Source organism: Dioscorea cayenensis, chromosome 5 (assembly GCF_009730915.1).
Source record: "Dioscorea cayenensis subsp. rotundata cultivar TDr96_F1 chromosome 5, TDr96_F1_v2_PseudoChromosome.rev07_lg8_w22 25.fasta, whole genome shotgun sequence".
In the NCBI taxonomy this organism is placed as follows: domain Eukaryota; kingdom Viridiplantae; phylum Streptophyta; class Magnoliopsida; order Dioscoreales; family Dioscoreaceae; genus Dioscorea; species Dioscorea cayenensis.
This window is the reverse complement of record NC_052475.1, coordinates 31,483,184-31,505,703: the sequence shown is the minus strand read 5'-3', so window position 1 is coordinate 31,505,703 and position 22,520 is coordinate 31,483,184. Positions and strand designations below refer to the sequence as shown.

The window sequence follows — 22,520 nt, the reverse complement described above, 5'->3', positions numbered from 1 at the left end:
ATTGATGCTTTGGGATTTATACAGCATGACAGGATAAATAATTTGGAATTTATTCAGAGCCTTTTCAACAATGTATATATATATATAAGAAAAAAAAAAAATGGAAAGATATGGACTGCTGCTTGATGGACAATCTCCGGCATTGCATTTCACACCTCTGGCTATCTGGAAAACTGTAGGCAGGATGAGAATGAATACCGGGGAAGTCGGAGATATGTCACCATGAATTGATTAATGGTGCAGTACGCCGGAACTTCTGACGGAACTGCTTCTTGGTTATGCACCATGCCTCCAAGAAGGTGCTGACCTGTCCATACAGTATGAGCTTATTCAGACAGATGAAGGAGTGGATTAGGAATGTGATTTCCAAATTTTAAAAACATCAGGATACATTATAGACACATGCAGGCATCTGATCCTGACATGTCCACAATGTGTCCAGACTGATAAAAATGGACAGTCAAACTTCGCATTGGTGACAATGCGATTCAATCTTGATTTTTTTCAGGTGATCATAAGAATGAGTTCACTATGTATTTGATTTGTTATATAGAGTACACTCAAAATCATTCTAATACTACACTGCTCATCAAAGGATAGACAGTCTAGGATTGCATTGCCAGTTAATACATATTTAAAATAAAAAATCAAGCTAGTAAGAAATATATAAGAATTATCATAAGTTGATATTTCATTTGCAATAATATCGATAATTAAGAGATGCTAGATGCTTACATTACTGACTATCTTTGCTCCAAACCAAGCAGAATCAACTCCATATGTAGGTGGAATGACTTTGATCCCATCTGACATGGGTGGTGGAAAGATCTTGTGGAGCTCCTTTTCTAACCTCTCTGATAAAGAAATTGAACAGCATGCCAACTAAGGTTCCACGCAAAGACAAATAAGAGAACATGCCAGTAGCATGAATAAATGGCACATTAGCCAAAAACCACCATCCTACCTGGCAATCCGGGTAAGCATGATGTTCCACCTGCTAGAACAATTGTTTTAAACCATCCATCATCACTTCCAACTTCTGCTTCAGCACAATGATCCATACAAAGAGCAACAGCTTGATGTAAGCCCATTGCACGCCTGCAACCACAACTCACAAAAAAAACATTTCAGTGAATAGCCTTACTCCTGATGAGATCAACTTAAAAAAAATGTTTTTTTGCCAGTTCACCTCTGCTGTCTCATGACAAAAATTAACAAATATATATATATATATATATATATATAATAAAAGAAGCAGATACAGCTACAAGAAGCACTTACATTCCTCCAAGTTGAGGTTGGAAAAGAATTTCAGGAGCTTTAAAACGCTCATTTGAGAGAGTGAAGCATCCTTCACCAGCAACTTCACATGATGCTTGGGCTTGTTTACGAAGTTCTGCATCATAATCAGCGGCTACATAGCATAGTTTCTGAGCCACCATTGAACAAATAAATCAACACATGGAAGCAAGTGAATAGTATGGCTCTAGGCATTCAAATAGCATTATTTTCTTCCTTAATTAGTAAGTAATTTATTAGTCTAGATGCTTGCACCAATGGAATATATTTGGTGAATGGTACCATTCACCTGACCATTCTGTCCATAAATTTATAAGCATTAAGGCAACAGAGCATATTTGCATGCAGTTTATAGCAAAGACATGAATATCATACCTCCTTAATTGTTCGAACAGTGTACAGCGACTCAAAATTTATATTTCTTTGCTGCATGAGCTCCTTGAGAAACCCTGTAACTTTCCGAGCTCCTTGCCCCACAATTTCAACACCCACATCATGCATCACCTTACCTCGAAGAACTGCTAACATAAATTTCTAAACTTTTAGTTCAGTTTACTAAATGATGTAAGCTGCCTCAAAATAATATTAAGTTGTAGCACCAGAAGCTGCTATGTATTCAGAGCCTACTTTAAAAAGTAAAGAGTCACCTCCAAATGTATCATCTTAGGTGACAATAATTTGACAATTTCTCCATAAATAGATAGATGTCTTGGTAACATCACAAAATGATAATGATGATAATGATAATAATAATAATAACAATGATGACGAGGACGATGATGACAGTTATAGTGATAGTAGCAACAACAAGAATATTGACAATAGTAATTATGTAAAGCAAAAGGCTGACATGCACTAACACAAAAATAGCTAGAACACACCTATATCGCAGCAGCTTAATAAAATGAAATTGAATGTTTGAATGAGTGTAAAAAGCAGGAAACAGTCTTGAAAAGTCTACCTAAATTTCTTTATTCACATGCTCATGCCTTAAGATGTTAAGCACTCTGAGTCAGAATAAAAATTTCACTCATAGGCAGCACTAAGCTAAAACAAGTATTTTACATGTTGCAATGAGAACATAAACTAAGAAGACATACTTGGTACAACAGAGGTAACATGGAAACCGATATTTACAACAATCCCAGAAGTGCGCCTCGCAGCATACAGAGCCAAAACAGCCTGGATTTTGTAATGAGTAAATCTGATGAGGTTCATATTTTTTTGAAATTCTCTTCTATAAGGAGTACAGAAGCAGCACATAGAAAACAAAGTCATATCCATTTTCATAGCTTAGTTGAAAATAGATAAGGGAAAATATATCTGGAAATTTTACTTCTTTATTGGACTTGTTATGCCGAAACTATGAATGGAAACAATTTCATTTATATAAATATCCCCAAACCACAACCACGCTCTGTTGTATTTCATCAGAAATACAGCAGAAAAGGAAAATTTAAAAGATGGACAGCTAATAACATGCCGAATTAATTAGGCATAAAAGAAAATGACTACAAAGAGACTGCCCCTGATTGCATTCTTTATGGGGGTTGGAAATTTAAATTTTGTTTGGTTAAATATTTTTATCAAAATTTAGTTAACACCAATAAAGATAAAGACAATTAATTAAATTATATTATTCCCATTACTGACAGATATTTATTAATAGTCAATAAGCTTTTAAACATCAATTAATGATTATAGGCATTTAATTAATTAAATTTTGTAGAAAGAGTTATTCCTATTCCAAATTATCTATTTAGAAGAGAGCTTATAAACCAGGTTATCCCAAGTTATTCCCACCCTAACATACTCAAATGGAGTCAAATTTAGAATTGAACAGAAACTGAGTTGCAAGAGAAGCTACATACTTGATCAATTGCACAAACAGCAGGAGCATTCATATCAAACAGTACTGAGCAGATTGTCTCCCTCAATTGCCTTCGAGATGCCCTGGCTGATTCAGTATCTAGAAAAATATAACTAAAATTAATCAATCCATCATTCCCATGGTTAGTTGTTTATTTTGTAAGCCACCATAAAAAAGAATAACTTAACACTTGCCTAAAAGTTACAGACAAACCCAATTAATATGACATGAAAATAATGGAACATTTGGCATATCAATGGGCTCCAGATAGCAACAAAGATGAAAAGTAGTTTAGTTTCTTATGACGAAGATTAGAACCCCACATACTCATAAGCAATAATTTCTAAACAATCAATTACCATAATTGCAAAGATTTCTCAATTCACTATACTACAACAGCATATCTGAAACATAAAATGCACCTGCAAGAAGGGTAGAGGAGGTATACAAACTCTGGAAGTTTCAGGGATTTAAATGTAGAAACAATAAATCCCATCCCAAATAGATCTTTTTTGATGTTCACAAATTCTTATAAAACACTATGACATTCTTCTAGAGTTGGGCACAAAAAACAGAAAAGCCATGGGTTAAATACAGTCTCAGTCAAGACTGAAGTTCCCGAAAATAATTTCTTATTTCTTCGGTCTTTAAAATAATCCCCAGAAATAACCATTCCAACTTCTGAAAAAGCTTGGTTTCGCATAATCCAACTAACAATCTTAATTTTTTTTTTCATGAAAAGAATTCTTATTTCATAAAGCTTGTACGCTCAAGGAAACTAATCCTTGATCATCACAACGCTGCTGAAAGCTCAAAAAATGTTCCAGTAAATAAGAGATTGAAAGATCCTGACTAGATTGTGGTTGCATCAGGTCACCAGATTGTGAAGGCTCCTACTTGCATCTTCTTTAGAAATCAAACAACCTACTTGCACCCAAAAATATTAATTGGATAAATGCTATAGGGAACAATAGAAAACTCTATCATTTCAAATTTTAACAACTTATTGTCGCATTTCCCAAAAATCCCAGACAAGTTTACAGAAAATCAAATTAAGAAGCCAAATTAAAGCAAATGTTTCCTTTATAAACTTAGCAGTCAACTTAAAAAGACTTGATAATGAAACATTGATCATACATATATCTTTGTGAAAGTCTTCTTCAAAAACCAGAGCACAAAATAGGCAAACATTCAGGAAAAAAAAAAAATAGCTACTAACCATCAGAATGACAGATAGGGATGGACACAATAATCGGTTGAGATGCTGGCTTCACCTGCATCCTGCCAAAAGACACTGTCAGATACAAAAGTGTAATAAGCTGACTTAGCAAAGAATGAAGTTCTGTCACAATAAGTTCGGCAGCCCAGACTGAGTTATACACACAAGTTTAATGGTGGCAGAATATTATTACGTATATGTTTTTGTGAAATGAAGGCTAAATGAATTAAAGATACCAGTTATAAACCTTTATACAGCAGATGCATATCAACTGAATCAAATTTTTTTTACCACAATAAAAAACCACACCAAACACTAAGCAAAAAGTGGGATGACTCCAACACTTACTAATAACCAAGATCTCCCCTTCTATAATCCCATCATATTTTGTATCTATGCAAAAAATCATTTTCCATCTATTTTAATTGCACTGCATATTTTTTAGCATTGATGTACTTGTGGATTATCTCAATCGCCTATGAACCTTGCACCACAAGATGGTGCCTGCCAAATGTTTTCACTAGTCCAACCCAATTGACATTCAAGGAAAGAAAAGTTGATATAAGGCTAAGTCCATACGTGTGATGTAGTTTGGTAAATGACATTAACAGTGAAGGATAGAAAGAAAGTAGCAATCTGAAGAATTAAGACTTAAGAGGCAAAAGGTTAAGTGAAAAACCTGCTACAAATTGTTGAGAAAAAATGTCGAAGTCTAGGGTACATGGGAGATTCAATGCTACCAAACTCCTGAAGAAAAAGAAGGATTAATGCAACAAAATAGAGAGGATAGAGACAGAGGATTGGATGCTAATTATCCAAAGGAAAGACATTAGCATCTTGAAATAAGAATTGCCTTCATGAGAAATAATTTTAAATGCAAACAATGTAATGTCAAAAATAATCACTCACCAAAAATGTCGCACAACGGCCAGACGGAGATGCGTATTTGCTCCAACCATATTTACAATAACCTGATCCACCTTCATACAAACATGAAGTGATACAAGTGAAAAATGATCAAATACTGCCTAAAGTCTAAACAAGGTATGATATTAGAATTAACATATTGACTCTAGAATGCCATGGAAATCCACTGACAAGAGAAATTGATCTATCAGTATCAAATATCGATTAATAGTTCAAAAGAAAAAAACTGTATTTTTTCCCAAGTTAAAAAGATTTTTATAACAAATGAAGAAAATAATGACTCCAAAAGTGATTGCAATTCAATTAATAATAACAGGCAAAACCTCAGGCTAAATGAGTTGGTTGTTAGCTCTTACCATCAATAATTATGGAACCAGGAACTTTCTCCCGCTGCACATAAATTTGCATGAATGATAATTGTGGGGTGTGATCAAAATACATCCTGCATATTTGAAAGCCTTCAAACAAGTATAAACTTTTGTGCATGAAAGAAGATCTTGATAAAACTTACAGAATGATTTGACACAACAAACAAGGAAAAATGGAATAATGGAATTTTTTTTTATAATGTGGACAATTCACCACCACACATTTTTTTTATTACTATATCTCAACCATGCATTGGGAGGGGCAAACCTTTGACCTCCCACATGAGAGTCTAAGTGTCTTACTGCTCAGCTATTGCAATGGTGATGGAATAATAAAAATTTACATTTATAAAATGAAAAACAATAGAAACCAAAAGGAAAAAAAAAAAAGCATCGGACAAAAGTGTCGACTACATTACATGCGATTACAACCCGAAAGTCTTTATCCTTTTTCTCCAAAAACCACTCAATTAGATCTGTATGTCAAATTAAATTTACCACATGATTTCATTCGCTTCATTTATGTCTTCTAGCAAATTATGCTAAAACTAGTCAACAATGTTGAGAAATCTTCCACAAATGAAATACCAGTGAAATGATGTAGACAACCTTAAATCACTACAATCACTAGGGGTTGTTTGGTTGTCTGTAAATGAAATTATAGTGTAAGTGAAAATACTGCAATTCAATTTATATCATTGCTGTTTGGTTTGTTGTAACTGGAAATATTGCATTACTTTTTATTTGTTTAATTTGATATAAGTTAGAAAATATGGTCAGTATGTAACTGGAGGGGATGAAATCATCCCATTATCCAATATTATTATTAATTATTTAATACATTTAAAAAAATAATTTAAACTAAAATAATTAATTTAGTTTAATTTAATTTTTTAATTAATTAATTAATTTAATAAAGTATTTATTACATTTAAAAAATAATAAGAAGAAACTTAAATAACTAAGCCAAATAATCATCAGAAGCTTAAATAATTAAGCACTAACTCAAAATAATTAATTTAACTCTCCCTATCTACTATTAACATTAATGTAAGAAAAATAATTAATTAATTAATTTAAAGATAATTTTATTAAATTAAAAATATATAATATTCTTTAATTTTATACTTAAAAAATATTTACATAATTAAAATTATATACAATTTGATATATTTTAAATAAAAGATTAAATTTAATAAAAACATAAATAAATATAAGTTTAATAATGTTAACTACTGTAACTTTTCATTTCTTTTTAATGCATAACGTGGAGAGTGAAGAATGGTGATTTTAACTCAAATGTTTTGCCACATTTCAACTTACAACAAAAATTGTTGTAAGTTGAAATACTGCAAAAGTACACAAAACTATAAAACTTTTTACATGTAAAACTGATTTCACAGCAAACTAAACAGTCTTTTACATGTAAAACCAGTTACAACTAGTTGCAGGTAACCAAACAACCCCTAAAATGATGAAAAAATAAAATAAAATTTATGGTTATAATAGCCAAGATTCATGAAATAGTTATTCATGACAAATTCATTGTTATTTTACAAAATTGTCAATTTGGAACATGGAACCACATAGAGCTGCTTATTCCAATAAGTAAATGATTATGGTACTTCTATAAATATATTTAATTATGAATCCAGCATCTTCAGTACAAATAATTCAGCTATGCTTACAATGATCATGTTAACAAATTATTATTTGGAATATGCAAATAATTGTACATAGAAACAAGGATTCATAATTTTTAGTGCAAATAATTCAACTACCTGCCATGATCATCTCAACCAATATGATTGAACATTATCCAGCATGTTCTAGATGTAAAATGTGCCACAAACACAATCAAATTCTTAGTATTCTACATCTAAATCCAACATATTTCATGTAACAAATACCAAAAACTGATCAATTATCTAAACACTAGTAACCTAACTACAAAGATAACCAAAATTCAACTAGAGAAAACAAATTTAGCATCATAATTAACCATGTGACAATGCACAGAGCTGTATTCAGATAGATAACACCAAAAAAGCCAAGATTGAAACTTTGTCAGCATTCCGTCAAAGAAAAGGAAAACAAAAGGATAAAACAAGAACTCACTTCAAAGGGAAGCCGGATCTCAAGTGAGTCTCAGAGAATACAACAGTATCATATGGCTCCCTCCCACTCTGAAGGAAAAAGATCCAGAGCCGGTTATCAGCAGCCAAGAACCTCCACGCCCTGCAAACAACGCAAGCCCTCGCTGCCTCTTTCGGCCCGAGAAGCCTAAGAATCTGCATAATAACATCGGTCGGGATCCGATCAAAGGCACCCATGGAAGCGCCGTCATCGATTGCAGCATCATCGGAATCCGAAGCCGTGCGAGGAGAACTCAAGGTAGAGGAGGAGGAGGAGCGGGTGAGGACGGCACCGAAGACCTTCTTGAGAAGCGCCGCCATGGATCGAGATCCACGGATTGGATTGGGGTTTCGAGGGTTTCGAGAAGTTTGGCGGACACTTGGCGCAATTGGAACCGATGGTGATAAGAGCGCGGGAGCTCCAGCTTCGTCACTGCGGTTCCATGTTAATTGATTATTATGATTTCTAAGGGGTTTTTTATAAAATTTTATTATATGTGGAAATTTACTAAAACAACCCTCAATTTTTTGGAATCCCTATCATTTTATGCTAATAAAATTATTAATGGAGTAATTATTAATAAGATGAGTTGATAAAAAATATTTGATTAATATTAAAATAAACAAATTTCTTTAAATCACAACAAATTGGTTTTTTTTTTAAATAAAAAATAAATGAAGAGATAAAACTATCTCTTCGCTCTCTCTCTTCTGTTTAAGTATTTGACTTGTTCAATTATATTTAATAGATTTTTGTGTTTTTTATTATTGTTATTTGTGACTCCACTGCTGTGTACTCATTTTTTTTTTTAAATGGTTTTATTTAAAATAAAAATAAAACCAGCCCAATAAACTATTGATAGAAATTCAAACTCTTAATTTTTCACCAACCATTTGGCATGAGTGGTAGAGAAAAATTGACATGCTTACAAGGGTATGTAAGCATTTTTATTATTTTTTTATTTTCATGAAAGTGATGTATTATTTGTTTAGCTAACATTCATAGTGTACAAGGTTCAAATTTCAACTTATGTAAGATAAAAATATAGATATATTGAAATATAAACCTCGTGCATGTCCCTAATGTATTGAAATCAGTTGATTTAATTTGGTTACAAAATTTATATATAAACGGTACAATCTATTCAATTTATTAATGAAATAAAAATATAGTTTTTTTTTAATTTTAATTCAATTAATTCTGAAACATATATAATTTAAAGCATAACATTAAATATTTGTAATATTATTATATTTTACTTTATAAGTTTAAAATCCTCCATGGTTCTCAAAAGAAAATGTTTATTCAACACAATGTGAGCAACCTTTTTAAATTTAAACTTCTCCATATAATTAATTATTAAGTTTTTATGTCCTTTTTTGATAGTGATACATTATTTTTTAGATCACAAGTCTAATGTGTCATGGGGTAGGTGTGCATTGAAATCAGTTGGTTGGGTTATTAAAATTATATAAATTTGTAAAATTTTGATTTTGTAAATAGTTTTTTTTTTTAATAAAAATATAGATAAACCGCAAATTTTTTCCCAACAAACACCAAATTTTGTAAATAGTTTAAAGTTGAATGGAAGAAGTGCAACAGTTGATTATTTTAAAAGTTTAAATAAGTATATTCATTCATTAAATTAAGAAATGAAAAACAAAAAACAAGCCATTTTAAAACTAATTTTTTTAATGATTAAATTAATAAAATAGAATTTTAAACATAAGCAGAAAAACCTAGTCTACCCCCTCCATTATCACCCTCATTCATCCATCAATTTAATGGATAAAATTGTAATTTTATTAATATACATTTTTGCAGGTAGAAGTGTAGAACATCCAAAGAGAAAGAAAAAATAAAAGAAAAAAAATAAACACAAATATGAGTGAAAAGGGATGATAATTAACTTAAAAACACGATTTACACTAATGAATAATTTTTTTTTTTTTTTTTGAATAATAGATGACAAACGTCATTTTTATATGAATATAAACAGTACTAAACAGTACTGAAACCCGGATGTACAATATATATACAGTGTGAAAATAGTATAAAAACCCCGGATGAACAGTATATAAACAGTATGGTAAACATCAGGGGAGGGATTTGAATCCATACCTCCCTCTTATACTTTGGTGTCATATCATTGGGCTACATAATTTACAATTATTGAATTTGAATCCAACTGTTTATATACGGACATTCAAAGACTTTTTATTTATAGAGTCCCATCAAACTAGCCTTTGTAAATATATACAGTGATTGTTGATTATATATATATAAATATAAGAGTTTTATGAGGGTGTAAAAGCAAATATAGACTCAATGAAGTCATATAATTAAATGTTTATAAAAGGGTATATACGTAAAAACTCCAACAAATTACGCAATAAAACGTTTAAAAGAGGGAGAAAGTTCGAAATCTTCGAGCCCGAATTCAAAGTACCAAAAATAAATCCCTAAAAAAAATTCGAAGTTTGCACTGGAATTCACTCAAGTGATCATCAATGGCGACGGCAGCCTTCCGCTCTACCACCAAGCGCTCCTCCATTGGCCGTGCCGGCCAGGACACGGCGTCCTCGGCTGCCCGCCGCCGCTCTCGAAGCCTTAGCCGTGGCCCATCTCGGTTCCCTCCGTCACCGCCGGAGCCGAGCGAGATCCCAACTCCAAGGGGCAAGTTCGTGAACAAGGCGCGGGGGTCTGGGTTCCCGGAGATCAGCCTCGACGATCTCGCCGACGAGTACTTCAGATCGAAGTTTGAGGACGAGATCACGCCGCCGGACCGCAGGAGTAGTCGCCGGATGTCTGAAATTAGTCCTAGGATGGAGAATGGGGAGATCAACCGGCAGCGGGGGAGGTCAGTGTCGAGGAGGGGTGTGGATGGGAAGGCCTTTGCAAATGGTAAGAAAGAGGAGGGCTTTCTGGAAAATAGTGCGCCGAGAAGGCGCCAGAGGTCTCTCTCTGTGGCTCGGCATCGGTGCAGTGATTCAGAGGTAGTGCTTTCATCCTCTTCTGTAGAATCAGAACAAAGTTGTTGTTTTGGGTGTCGTGCTAGCTGCTATTCTTCCTGTCGTTTTATCTTTCATTATTTGGATAAAATGCCTGCATTTTTTTCTCTTGGATGATAGACATGTTATTCTGTGTGCTTGAGCGTTTATTCATATTTTATTTCTTTTTGTCGTGGTTGGATGGATTAGCTTTGTGAATTCCATCTCAATTTTGTCATCGGTGTATTGTTTTTAAAAAATAAGTAGGATATTTAGTAGTTATTTTGATCGATTTTCTAATCCATTCCAGTGAAAAGTCAAGGATAATTGCATTTTTCAGAGTTTTGATTTACATTGTTGAATCTTTTTGGCTAGAATGGTGGCAAGTAGGTTTTTTTCTTCAGGTGTAGTGAATGTAATGCATCGGATTTTGACATACTTTAGAATTTGCCTTTTTGACAGAGCTATTCTTCAACACTAACTGATGATGAAGCACGGGATGCTTGTAATAATAATAATAAGACTGAGAAGATAATACAAGCCAGTTATTCCCAGAAAATGGTTGGTTTATATTATCCTTAAGTGGGCTTTTATTTTATTACACATCCTGTGTGGTTTCTAAGTTTATATTTGAAAACACCAATCACACTTGGCAGACAGAACCTCCCACGGGAAATGGTGAAGGGACTGATTTCTACAATGCCATGCGCAAAGAATTGAGAAATGCTGTTGAAGAGATAAGGACTAAACTTGATAAGGTGTTAGGCCGTTGCTTCTTTGTATTATTACTTCCACATCCGAGAACTTAATGTGTTGCTCTGATGTTTTTATTCATTAATCATGATGATTGAGCTAATATATGCAGGTCAATGTAAGAAATGGGACAACTGCTTTGGCCATTGATGAGGATATGCAATCAAAGACCTCGAGTACTGTCCATGCTATTGCTCAGATCAGGAGGAAATTCACTACTGAAATGGAGCAGGTATTTGTATTTGCACATTTATTATGGGAGTTTAAGCCCAGTGTATCTGTAACCTCCTGTGCTGATTTTAACACTAAGTTATAGTTTGTTAAAGTCTGTTTGTGGGGAAAACTAGGGAATGAGGAGTGTCTGTTACCATTCCTGGCATTAGAATCTTTCAGAGTATTTACAAGGAGATGACTACATGAAAAGTAATCTGGTGCAAACTGTTCTTAGTGAGGAATTATCTTCTCTCTGCTGAAAATTGGAAGACCATTGCATTGTTATTATCTTCTATGCCACCTATAGTTAATACTGATTGAATTCTCTCTGGTCAATATTACCCTTCAAGTCTGTTGGTTTACATTATATGGAATTCTGCAGGTATGCCAACATTATATCTTAGCATTTGGCATGTGATTTCTGAATTTAGTAATATCTAGATCCAAGGATGTCTGCTCTTAATTGTATGCCACACTACTTAATTTAATTCAGAGCAACTTTTCCTATTGTATGCCACAACAAATAAGTGAATAACTTGCTACCTTTTAATTGTTTCAGTCAGAGAAGCGCAAGCAAGAGTTGTTGGCTGAATTAGCTGCTGAGGAGGAACGTGGTCATGAGCTAACTAAGATTGTTCGTGAGTTGCTTCCTTCACCAAAACAAACTGCTGATATGGAGAAACCATCACAGCCTAGAAGAGTAAGCTCCTTCCTGTTATTGGTTCTTGCCAAACAGTCCTATATCTCTTCATTTTATGTTTTTACTTTTTGTTTCAGAAGAGCAAGGATCGGAGGACTCGAATGTCTCAATGTCTGACTGAAGAAGCAGAAAAATACTTTGAGGATTTTCTCTCAAATGTTGAGGATACTGATATTTCATCCTTTGATGGCGAGAGAAGTGATACGAGTTCAGGTCTAGGTGCCGGTGGGAAATTAAGTGACTCAAGAATGCAGCAGGGCACAGGGGAAATACATGCAGGTATGCCAACAGCTGCTTCTTCTTTGCCTGTTGTGACGGATGGTGTTGTGCTTCCTTGGTTGCAGTGGGAAGCATCTAGTAAGAGCCCACCATCATTTAAAAGTAAGGTTGTTGTCCCAACTTCCTCGGGAAAGAACTTATTTCCTGAATCACAGGTAACTATCACTTTCAGTTTTTAACTTGTTTAAGTATATTAACAGCATCTATTTTTCAAGCAATTCTGTTGATTTATTTTGCTGCTGGACACTGTCATTAAGATGTAACTTGTTTTAAATCTTAATATAAGATACAATCGGTCAGTGGTATGCAAAAACATTAGATGCATGGAGTTGTCTTCACTAGCTTCTCAATTTAGAATGGAGGAGTTATATACCCAGAACTAGAGATTGCAATGTTGCGGAAGAATTTAAATCCCATCTGAAACAAACCAATACAATTCTACTATGACCTAACCATTCTTTAAATTTGGGTGTTTGGATAAGGAGGAATTGGAGGAATTAGAGGTGAAAAATTCAACTATATAAGGAAAACAAAAGAAAGTTTTATGAACGTGGTCTCTTTCATTTGCCGAACCATCTCATTCATCTTGTTCATATAACCTTTGCTTGAAACCAGTTGTTTTGTTTTCCAATCCTCTACCCACTTCCTTCATCTTCTCTATTCCTTTTACAAAGCATGCAACAATTCATTTATTCTGAATTTAACTATTATGACACCAAATCATCACGTGTAAGTAGTTTTTTGTTCTAGTAATCTACCTTTTGCTTGTGTTTTTGAATCAGAACTCAACAACTTCTATATGACTAAATCTCAGGAACAAAGCCCTGCACTTGGCAACAGTAATCATTTCACAAGCAGTCGGGGAAGTTGGAGCCCAGAATGCAATGGCAACTCTTCTGTTGTTTCAAAAGACATGAGAGGCTGCCAATCCGGGGAAGTGGGAAGCCACTCAATGAGCAGATTCTCAATAAGTTCCTCGAAAGGGTCTTCATTCGACATGGACGAATATTTATCCCTTCAACGCAGCGAAGATCTTCTGTTTGAGAGTCTGAGGCAGAGGCAAAGAATAGACTCTGGTGGCCTAATCCTTTGTGCAAGATCCTTAATTTGAACAATTTGTGTTGCTTCCCACCATCATCTTTAGCTCTTTGAAGTATAATCTTCTGTCTGAGTGCAGTAAGTATTTACTGTTGTGAGATTAAAAATCAAGGATTTATCTGAATGTACCGTTGTTGTTAACTGTTGTTGAACGTTGATTGTAAATTCTAAGGTTATTATAAATGTGATTAAATATATTGTCTCTTCAGTCTTAATTATATGATTATTATTATTTTTTTTTTGCCAATGAATGCCAGGTATTTAACTGTGTATATAAGTATGATGGAAAATACTATTTTGGATCATTGATCACAGGCATTCTGCACATATTCTAGCACTAATCGCTACTAATGCGTGGCTCATTTGGGTGTCTCGTTGTGATTTCATATTCAGAGGCACTCGCCCAATTACTCTACTATTGTCACCTGGGCAGCTGCACTTGTTGAAAATATTATTTTGGAAAATACTATTTTGGTATGTTTCTATGGATGATTATTCTTTGACTAAGATAAATAAAAACATAGTTCTGCTTAATTGGTCTACATATGTAAGTATATATTTTGGAACAATCAAATACAAATATCAATTACTTAAATAAACAGTAAAATGAGACAAAAGTAGATTTTTGAAGTAGCACTAGAGATAAAATCCTACATTCATTATTTCAAAACAACCATCCATAGACACATACAAATGTGATTCCATTTCTCATCACAACTTAATATACCTCTAATTACAAACTAACTAGTTAATAATCCTACATCACTAAAACAAAAACATATTATTAGTTTAATTAGTATGTTTGGGTAATTATAAGAGCATAGATCCTGAAATTACCATCTCTAAATACAACAGTTGAAAAATATCATCAAAACACATGGCCAGGCAGACATTTGAACAAGAGCCACAAGAACAAAGAGAGAGAATGAAATCATTATCTACTTCACAAACCAAATGACACCTCAAAACATTCACAACCACAAGAGAGATTTCTCCTCTCTCTCTTTCTTAGGGACACTCACTCCCTTATCTACTAAACTAGACACATGTCACAAACTTATTGGTCATCTAGATCTCCTCATAAGCCAGCTTCTAGTTCCAATAGATTGCCCATGGCCCACACACTCTTAAGCAAAGTCCCATATTTCTCTCTCTCTTCTCCTTGTGTTCTTCTTCATTCACTACTCTTCATTTCTCTCATTCACTCCTTCATCAAACAAACAAGAAAGAGTCCATGGCTACTCAAGCTCTTCTTTCATCAATGGAGGCAGGAAGGCAATTGCTTGGAGGAAGACCTCTCCATTCCTCTCCTTCTAGATCCTTTTCCTCCTCTAGAAAATCCTCTTTTCTTGTTAAAGCTTCTTCCAGTACTCCTCCTGTCAAGGTTATAAATCAATTATTCATATATATATATATATTGATGATAATGATGATGATGATGAAGAAATGTTTATAATGTTTTATGAATTTATTTATTTTTCAGCAAGGAGCAGACAGACAACTATGGTTTGCATCAAAGCAATCACTCACTTATTTGGATGGAAGGTAATTAATTAATTAAATCATTATTAACTTTCACTTCTTCAATTTAACTTTCAACATGATAAAATGCAAATCATGCATGCATGCATGCAGAAACAAGAATCATATTTACAGTGATTTATTAAGAAGAACCTAACCTTATATCCATATATGTATATATATATATATATAATGATGATGATGATGATGATGATGATGATGATGAATCTTGCAGTCTTCCTGGTGATTATGGGTTTGATCCTCTTGGTTTATCAGACCCAGAAGGCACTGGAGGATTCATTGAGCCAAGATGGTTAGCTTATGGCGAGGTAATCAATGGCAGATATGCCATGCTTGGCGCCGTCGGTGCAATTGCACCGGAAATCTTGGGCCAAGCTGGTCTTATACCGCCGGAGACGGCTTTACCTTGGTTCAAGACCGGTGTCATCCCCCCGGCCGGAACCTATAATTACTGGGCAGACAATTATACATTGTTTGTCTTTGAAATGGCTTTGATGGGCTTTGCCGAGCACCGGAGATTTCAAGACTGGTATAACCCAGGTTCAATGGGGAAGCAGTACTTCTTGGGATTTGAGAAGTACTTGGGAGGTTCTGGGGATCCTGCATACCCTGGAGGACCTTTGTTTAATCCACTAGGGCTTGGAAAAGATGAGAAGTCTATGAAAGAGTTGAAGCTGAAGGAGGTGAAGAATGGAAGACTTGCCATGCTTGCAATCTTGGGGTATTTCATTCAAGCTCTTGTCACTGGTGTGGGTCCTTACCAGAACCTCTTGGACCATTTGGCTGACCCAATCAACAACAATGTCTTGACCAGTCTCAAGTTCCATTAATAGGGTTAGGATTAGGGTTTCTGATATCAATCTTCTTCTTCTTCTTCCTCTTCTTCTACTTCTTCATCATCATCATCATCAGTGTTTGTAATATCTGAATGTATGTGTATGTTCATGTAATCTTTGTCTTTGTATCTTTGCATTTAATTATAATATTATTCTCATTTGAGCATGCATGATGTTAACATGCAAGACATGAAACTGAAGAAAATTATGTTCAATCTTTCAGAGACTAAGAATAAATTATGGAAATTTAAAAAGAAACATATCATAAAACAAGTTCAAATTCAGAATGGAGAAGAGTTCTATTTGAATTTCAGAAATGTACATTGTTTGGGGATGAAGATAATTGGGTGATATAGCATGTATAAATACAAAAAATTCAACCGATGAATACAACAAGTTTTGTATAGAACATTTTTTTTCACTCACACTGGGGTATTGAATTGTTTGATGTCTCTTCTAATAAAATGGTGTCAGGTGATTAGACGATGAAGGTGATGGAAACATTTTAGTATTTCGAAGTAGAGGCGCCGAGCCGTCAGGAATGCTTCGTTGCCTCATCATCTTGGCAGGTGGAATCGGCTGAGGAATTGATAAAAATGGATGGTTCGATGTTAATGGAGAAGAATATAGTGAACCGTGCCGCATGATATTTGGAAACAAAGCAGCTGCTGGCGGATTCATTCCCCTTTCATTCATCGGTTGGTTTGTCGGTCTTTTCTGATGGCTCTGCAGACCGTGTCTGGACTTCGAACCGATCACCGGAGGGTCCCCCACGAACATCATGTCATGAGATTGGAAATACACCGGTTGATTAGCAGCCCATGAAACCTGAGAAGTAAAAGGAGAGCTATCTGCAAACTGATGATAGTAACATGGTACAGTAACTCGGCCCGGAGTACAATTTGAAGAAGAATGCTCGAGGCAATTGTATGATACATCATGGTTCACAACCAAATCCTTGCCCATCAACCTCAGCACTGGATTTTGGAATTTTATCAGAGAGTCGGATGATGTTATTGCTGATATGGTTTTAGTCCTCAAACAAGGGCAAGGAATGGAACAGCAGATTGCTTGTTGAATGTGCGAGTTGGAACCCATCTGGTTTCCCTTTGAGAGTGAAGGCGTCTTCAGTGTTCCACATTGTCTAACAAGCTGAGCCTCTCGAAAAAAACTTTCCCTGTGTGAGCAACAACAAGGTTGACTGTCCCTCAATCTTTCAATTGGCTTCACTGGTGATATTCCATTAAGCTCTTTACTTGCTTTCTGGGCTTCTTGTCCTTCAGTTGTAATATTTTTCAAGCTAGAAGCTGAATTATCTACGACTTCTTTGTCTTTGATTTCAAAATCTCGAGATGGTTGAGACATGGTTGAAGCAGTAGAATCAGGAGAGCTGGATGGATCTCTGTTCATCAGCATATGGTTCTTTATGGAGGTTATCGATGATTTTTCTTGAGAAATCTCAAGCCCAATGGCAGCACACTCTTTTAAACAAGTAACAGACTTTTCAATGCAGGTAGAACCAGTTTGGCATTCTTCGAGTTGCAAATCCGAGGTGTCCTTGGCAAAGAATGTTGCTTCACTTTCTACCAGAGTGCTTTGATCGATAATTCTGTCGTTCACAATGTCATCACCTTGCATCTTTTCTGCATCAACTGATCTTTGACTTGGTAACTCTTCCAAAGTTTCATTTCCACAAATGAGTTCCAAATGGTCTTCCCTGGATAACAGATCATCCAATTTGGTCTTTGCATCAAGAATTTGACTATCAGAAATTAAAATGTCATCAGCAGCGACATCACCAATTTGCATATCAAGTTTTTTGCCAGAATTAAATCTTCCTGATGAATGTTTCTGCACTTCAGAAATATCAAAGAATTCTTTCCCTAGGTCAGATTCCTGATCAACAGCATCTGACGTGCCAGGCATTACAGTATCATCTGAGAAGTTGACTTCATGATGGTCACTCAGTTTCTTAGCTTTCACAGAACCAACAAGTCCATCATCACAAGAAGTAAACTCACTTCCCCATTTTCCACTACCAATCAATCTATGCTTACGGAGCTTTTTAGAGATGAGCAGATTTTTACAACCACTATCTCCTTCTGCCCCCATGAAGCATCGGCTCTGTAATAAATCATTCTTCTTCAAAGATATATCTTTTCCAGCTTTAGGAGATGGATGGCAACTCTCCTTACATGAGGATTTCGATACTTCAAATGATGATAATAAAGGATCAAAGACAGGTGGATTTGGAGACTTGTTCTCCTCATTAGTTGTTTGGACTATTTCATCAACACTGCCAACAATTTTGGTTGTAGTAGATGGAGCCAAATCCTCTGATAATCTTGAGAGCTTAAGAATTTGTTTTTTGCCGACAGAAGTCTTGATCGAATCTGTTTGATTGCTCAATAATTTCTTAGTAATGGGCAACAGATTCACCGAACTTTTAGAGAATTTCTTATTCCGTAGCTTTCTCGACATATCTGAGCGTTTGGAACACACCCATTGTCCTAATGTTGCAGGCCCCAAGCTCTGGACTTGATCTTGAGCATTCAAGTCGGATAGTGATTCTTCCTTTTGAATCTTTTGATTAGTGTTCAAAAGGCAATCTCCTTCCGATGATGACTGACGCTAATCAAAACAAAATGAAATGTCATGCTATCACTACAATAACTGAAGTTTTGCATAAAATAATAATTGGCTAAAATTCAACAAAGTCGAAGTACGTGGAGAACATATCAATAGATTCAACAAATTGGATATATGAAAAAAAGATTAACATATTGTCAACAAAGTTTATATCTTTCAGCATGAGGAATGATAAAAATATATGATCAATCCTATAATTTTCTCTTTTCAAAAAAAAGAAAAAAAAAGAACTTCGTAACTTTTCTGCTGTGTTTTTGACTAGCACTAAAAGGTTTTGCATGAGTTTAGCCAATGCACAATGCGATTGAACTTCCACATAAAAATCATCACATTTCTATGTAATGGGAGTACAAGAATGACATACCTTGCTTAATTTCTTCTTTGGTGCATTCACCTTCAGATAATTTAAATATTTCGCTTTCAAGTGCTGCTTCTTGAATCCCTTTCCCGACACTGTTGATGGTGCATCATCGATCTTTGACAAGATCCGAATCTTTATTCCATTGGAATCAACATATACAGCTCCTTCATTATTTCCCTTGTCTATAAACCCTGGAGACAGCTTTGGTCTTTTGAATTCACATGAAACATTACTCGAGGGAGCCACCAAAGACAAATCTGAAGCCCAGTTTGTACCATTCCTCTTATCAAGGTCTTCGAGCGTGCAATGTGGAGCAGTTTTGTAAATGTCCACCATCAACTTTTTCTTCCTGGGTTTCACTTGAACTTTCAATGAGTTGGTCACAACAAGTTTAGTATTGGACTCCTCCGATAGACATTGATCAATGTGAGCATTCAAAGTGGTGTTTGAACTGGATGCAAATGTCTTGCAAACAGGGCAAACCTTTGAAGCCATGAGATCAGAAACAGAAGCAGAAGTGGTTCCTATGTCTTCGGCACGACTACTCTGAGGCATTGGACTCAACTTCACAATCAATTTACGCTTCTTTTCAGCTCGCTGACGGTTGATATTAGGCACCACCGCAACCGGAGAAGACACGGCAACCTCTCTTTCAGATGTCTCTTCAAGCCTATTCTCACTAGTTTCATATGACTTACAAACTACTTGATCGTGACTGATTATCGTAGTGAGGATTTCAGCTTCATTATTAATGAGTTTGCCATCAAGAATGTCTACTTTCTCAACTGCCACCGTTTCCTTCTCTGGCAAATTCTCTACAACCAATTGGTTTATCGATGATAAGCACCTCGTTTGATTGATATTATCAGCATCTTCCAAGCTTGTGACTAAATTATCCTTATTGCAACACTTGGCTCTTACTGAACAGCAAGACTCAAATGGTGGCAATAAATCTTTGATCTCATGCTTCAAGCATACTTGCAAGAACTTCGGAGAGAAAGGCCAGTTTTTCTTGATGTCTTCATTCCGCAAAGTAAAAACATAATCCCTGCAATTCAAAGTAAAACAAAAACAAATCACACTCAATTAACAACCTTTTCATCGCAAATTTATAGAATGGAAATTAGCATCTAATAACAGCATATCACATGTCATATTCTCAACTAGAACAGCCATTCATTCAACCACAAAAATTCATATGAAAATTAATGATCAAGACCACACAGACACACTACAGAGGATCTAAACACTGAAACCAAAAATAAATAAATCAAGAAATTGAACAGACTCCGAGTCCCATCTCCAAACAGTGATCACAAGCAACAACCAGTGAATAATCCTAAAAGAGGAAGGCCCTGCACACCTCTTTTGCAAAGCCAATGAACTCATATCATAAAAATAGCCCAAAACTTGTTAGATTTGCAAGAGAAGTCAAGATTCATCAGAGAAACCAAAAAAGAAAATACAAAAAGAGAACAGAAGAAAGTACATGACATCCCAGCCAAGCAAAAATCTTATCTTACTGACAAAACATGACAAGGTGTTAATCAATAACATCCAAAGTGAAATTCTTTTACCTGATAGAAAAATTGGGAGGCTCTATCTCCTCACTTTTCAGTCCTGAGGCCTGAGAACATGAGGGGCCTGGTAGGCTTGCACTGGATAACATCTCAAGCAGACCTTCTCTTTATCTCCTGGTACTCTCCAGAATGTGATATTCCCTACTCCCAAGAACATACATAACAAAGGGCTTCAAGGCTCTCTCTTTCTTCACTTCTTCACTTGAATCTCACACCTTTGAAAACATCAACACAAGAAAATCAGAAACAAACAATGAATGTACAAAAAAATATAACAGAGTTTTAAATTGGCAACTTGATGCGAAGTGAAGTTCCCAGGGGCCAGGGCTGTTATTTTATGTGGGTGGATTGGTGAACTAACCAAGACAAGTGCTCCACACCAGCAGTCATCACTCAATTGAACAAGAAAAGAGAGGTTGGATGGCATCCACATAAACCCTATCACATGAAATACCAAATTTCATCAACAAAAAAATGCACAAATGGAACACTGATCAGTTGCAATCAACGGACAAAAAAGAGGAACAGATAGGCAAAACACATCACAGATCCATGGCACGACAAGCAAAAGTAGAGTGAAATCAATCAAAATAGCAAAGATCCATAGTGGTAGAGAAAAGAAAAGAAACAGAGGCTTGCAAAGGGCCATGAAATCAAACAAGATCTGATTTTGATGATGGAAATGGAGCAAATATGAGGAGATACATGCCTAGAATCACCCAAATGGTACTGAAAATCCATAAACAAACCCAAAAAAAAAAAAAAAATCAAACAAAAAGTCTTTTCTTTTATAGCTGAAGATCCAAAGGATAAGAACAAGGAAAAACAACAAAAGAAAAGAGAGAAAAATCCATAAAATCACAAAAAAAAAAACACATAAGAAGCCACTCTAGATGATGAATCAAGAAAGCTTACTTCTTGTTGGAGATGGAGGAGAGGAAAGGTGAGGATGAGGGGAAACACAGTAGGAATTGATGGAAAAATTGCATCTTTATAAAGAAAAACAGTAAATTAGTGTGGAAAAGGAAGCACCACCCACTCACACACATGAAAAGCTAAAGGCATCTTCTCCACCAAAGCAGGCTTGTACCATTTTCACAGTGTGTGTGTGTGTGTGTGTGTGTGTGAGAGAGAGAGAGAGAGAGAGAGAGAGAGAGAGAGATGATGAAGGGATTTTCAAGGAGCTGTCTTTTCCAATGCCAACTTTATTACCCAAATATTTTATTATTATTATTTTTATTTTTATTTTGGAAACTTTTATGCATATATCCTTGTAAAAGCTTGATATTCACAGAAGGATTAAAATGTAAAATTTGAAGTTTATATACATTTATACTTATTTTTATGGGGTAAATTTTTCTGCGATTCTAAAGCTTTGACATTTTTCCAGCTTTGATCACTGAACTTGATTTGTATCGATTTAATCACTAAACTTTAATTTGATTTTACTGGCGATCAAATCAATGATTTCAACTCGATTGATTATATGATTGTCCGAAAATCCAGATTAGTCTTACATGACACGTTTTTAAGTCTATTGGAGGTGTCATGTAATCTGCAGACGCTGGATAATTCTTTGGAAAAAAATATTTGGGAGTATTCACTACAGGTTGCGATAAGATTTTTCTGCAGTGTCTTGTTGGAAACGCAGTGGAAAGAATAAGGGCCTGAAGTGTAAAACTTTTTAAAAAGATTTTGGG

General features: G+C 35.1%; 4 protein-coding genes across 12 annotated transcripts; 2 read left to right on the top strand and 2 right to left on the bottom strand.

Annotated features, from left to right (window-relative positions):
* Positions 1 to 38: 38 nt before the first annotated feature.
* On the bottom strand, positions 39 to 8,225 carry LOC120261675 (actin-related protein 8). The gene is made up of 12 exons (XM_039269649.1): positions 7,802 to 8,225; positions 5,672 to 5,757; positions 5,298 to 5,368; positions 5,068 to 5,135; positions 4,389 to 4,450; positions 3,171 to 3,268; positions 2,400 to 2,481; positions 1,675 to 1,817; positions 1,282 to 1,430; positions 965 to 1,098; positions 736 to 854; positions 39 to 307 (listed from the first exon to the last, which is right to left on the bottom strand). The coding sequence occupies exons 1-12, from the start codon at positions 8,137 to 8,139 to the stop codon at positions 218 to 220; spliced, it is 1,440 nt and encodes a 479-aa protein (XP_039125583.1). The 5' UTR covers positions 8,140 to 8,225; the 3' UTR covers positions 39 to 217.
* Positions 8,226 to 10,247: 2,022 nt separating this feature from the next.
* Positions 10,248 to 14,060, top strand: LOC120262488. 4 transcript variants are annotated; one of them, XM_039270617.1, is made up of 7 exons: positions 10,248 to 10,815; positions 11,272 to 11,370; positions 11,466 to 11,567; positions 11,675 to 11,794; positions 12,335 to 12,475; positions 12,553 to 12,909; positions 13,569 to 14,060. In XM_039270617.1, exons 1-7 carry the CDS (start codon positions 10,330 to 10,332, stop codon positions 13,863 to 13,865), a joined length of 1,602 nt encoding a protein of 533 aa, XP_039126551.1. In that variant the 5' UTR covers positions 10,248 to 10,329; the 3' UTR covers positions 13,866 to 14,060. The 4 variants fall into 4 exon arrangements, with proteins under 4 accessions (XP_039126551.1, XP_039126552.1, XP_039126550.1 ...); XM_039270618.1 differs by having other exon boundaries at positions 11,463 to 11,567; positions 12,556 to 12,909; XM_039270616.1 differs by having other exon boundaries at positions 11,463 to 11,567.
* Positions 14,061 to 15,019: 959 nt separating this feature from the next.
* Positions 15,020 to 16,396, top strand: LOC120262325 (chlorophyll a-b binding protein 8, chloroplastic). Its single transcript, XM_039270418.1, has 3 exons — positions 15,020 to 15,236; positions 15,336 to 15,397; positions 15,609 to 16,396. The coding sequence occupies exons 1-3, from the start codon at positions 15,087 to 15,089 to the stop codon at positions 16,222 to 16,224; spliced, it is 828 nt and encodes a 275-aa protein (XP_039126352.1). The 5' UTR covers positions 15,020 to 15,086; the 3' UTR covers positions 16,225 to 16,396.
* Positions 16,278 to 21,937, bottom strand: LOC120262323. Of its 6 annotated transcripts, none has more exons than XM_039270414.1 (5): positions 21,864 to 21,937; positions 21,182 to 21,258; positions 20,818 to 21,035; positions 19,244 to 20,288; positions 16,278 to 18,861 (listed from the first exon to the last, which is right to left on the bottom strand). In XM_039270414.1, exons 3-5 carry the CDS (start codon positions 20,907 to 20,909, stop codon positions 16,687 to 16,689), a joined length of 3,312 nt encoding a protein of 1,103 aa, XP_039126348.1. In that variant the 5' UTR covers positions 20,910 to 21,035; positions 21,182 to 21,258; positions 21,864 to 21,937; the 3' UTR covers positions 16,278 to 16,686. The 6 variants fall into 6 exon arrangements, with proteins under 6 accessions (XP_039126348.1, XP_039126349.1, XP_039126347.1 ...); XM_039270415.1 differs by having other exon boundaries at positions 21,868 to 21,937; XM_039270413.1 differs by having other exon boundaries at positions 21,116 to 21,258; positions 21,736 to 21,921.
* Between the last annotated feature and the right edge of the window lie 583 nt (positions 21,938 to 22,520).

What these genes read in the sequence shown, in the direction of transcription:
- LOC120261675 (XM_039269649.1), bottom strand. Translation starts at nt 8,139, where the DNA reads ATGGCGGCGCTTCTCAAGAAGGTCTTCGGTGCCGTCCTCACCCGCTCC. An exon ending in TGGTTCCATAATTATTGATG is followed by an intron (nt 5,369 to 5,671) that starts GTAAGAGCTAAC and finishes GTTTGTATGAAG; the next exon opens with GTGGATCAGGTTATTGTAAA. An exon ending in CAACCTCAACTTGGAGGAAT is followed by an intron (nt 1,099 to 1,281) that starts GTAAGTGCTTCT and finishes TTGTGGTTGCAG; the next exon opens with GCGTGCAATGGGCTTACATC.
- LOC120262488 (XM_039270616.1), top strand. Translation starts at nt 10,330, where the DNA reads ATGGCGACGGCAGCCTTCCGCTCTACCACCAAGCGCTCCTCCATTGGC. An exon ending in TCACTACTGAAATGGAGCAG is followed by an intron (nt 11,795 to 12,334) that starts GTATTTGTATTT and finishes TAATTGTTTCAG; the next exon opens with TCAGAGAAGCGCAAGCAAGA. An exon ending in AACCATCACAGCCTAGAAGA is followed by an intron (nt 12,476 to 12,552) that starts GTAAGCTCCTTC and finishes TTTTTGTTTCAG; the next exon opens with AAGAGCAAGGATCGGAGGAC.
- LOC120262325 (XM_039270418.1), top strand. Translation starts at nt 15,087, where the DNA reads ATGGCTACTCAAGCTCTTCTTTCATCAATGGAGGCAGGAAGGCAATTG. An exon ending in CCAGTACTCCTCCTGTCAAG is followed by an intron (nt 15,237 to 15,335) that starts GTTATAAATCAA and finishes TTTATTTTTCAG; the next exon opens with CAAGGAGCAGACAGACAACT. An exon ending in CTCACTTATTTGGATGGAAG is followed by an intron (nt 15,398 to 15,608) that starts GTAATTAATTAA and finishes TGAATCTTGCAG; the next exon opens with TCTTCCTGGTGATTATGGGT.
- LOC120262323 (XM_039270414.1), bottom strand. Translation starts at nt 20,909, where the DNA reads ATGTTATCCAGTGCAAGCCTACCAGGCCCCTCATGTTCTCAGGCCTCA. An exon ending in CCTCCCAATTTTTCTATCAG is followed by an intron (nt 20,289 to 20,817) that starts GTAAAAGAATTT and finishes TTTGAATTGCAG; the next exon opens with GGATTATGTTTTTACTTTGC. An exon ending in CAAAGAAGAAATTAAGCAAG is followed by an intron (nt 18,862 to 19,243) that starts GTATGTCATTCT and finishes TGTTTTGATTAG; the next exon opens with CGTCAGTCATCATCGGAAGG.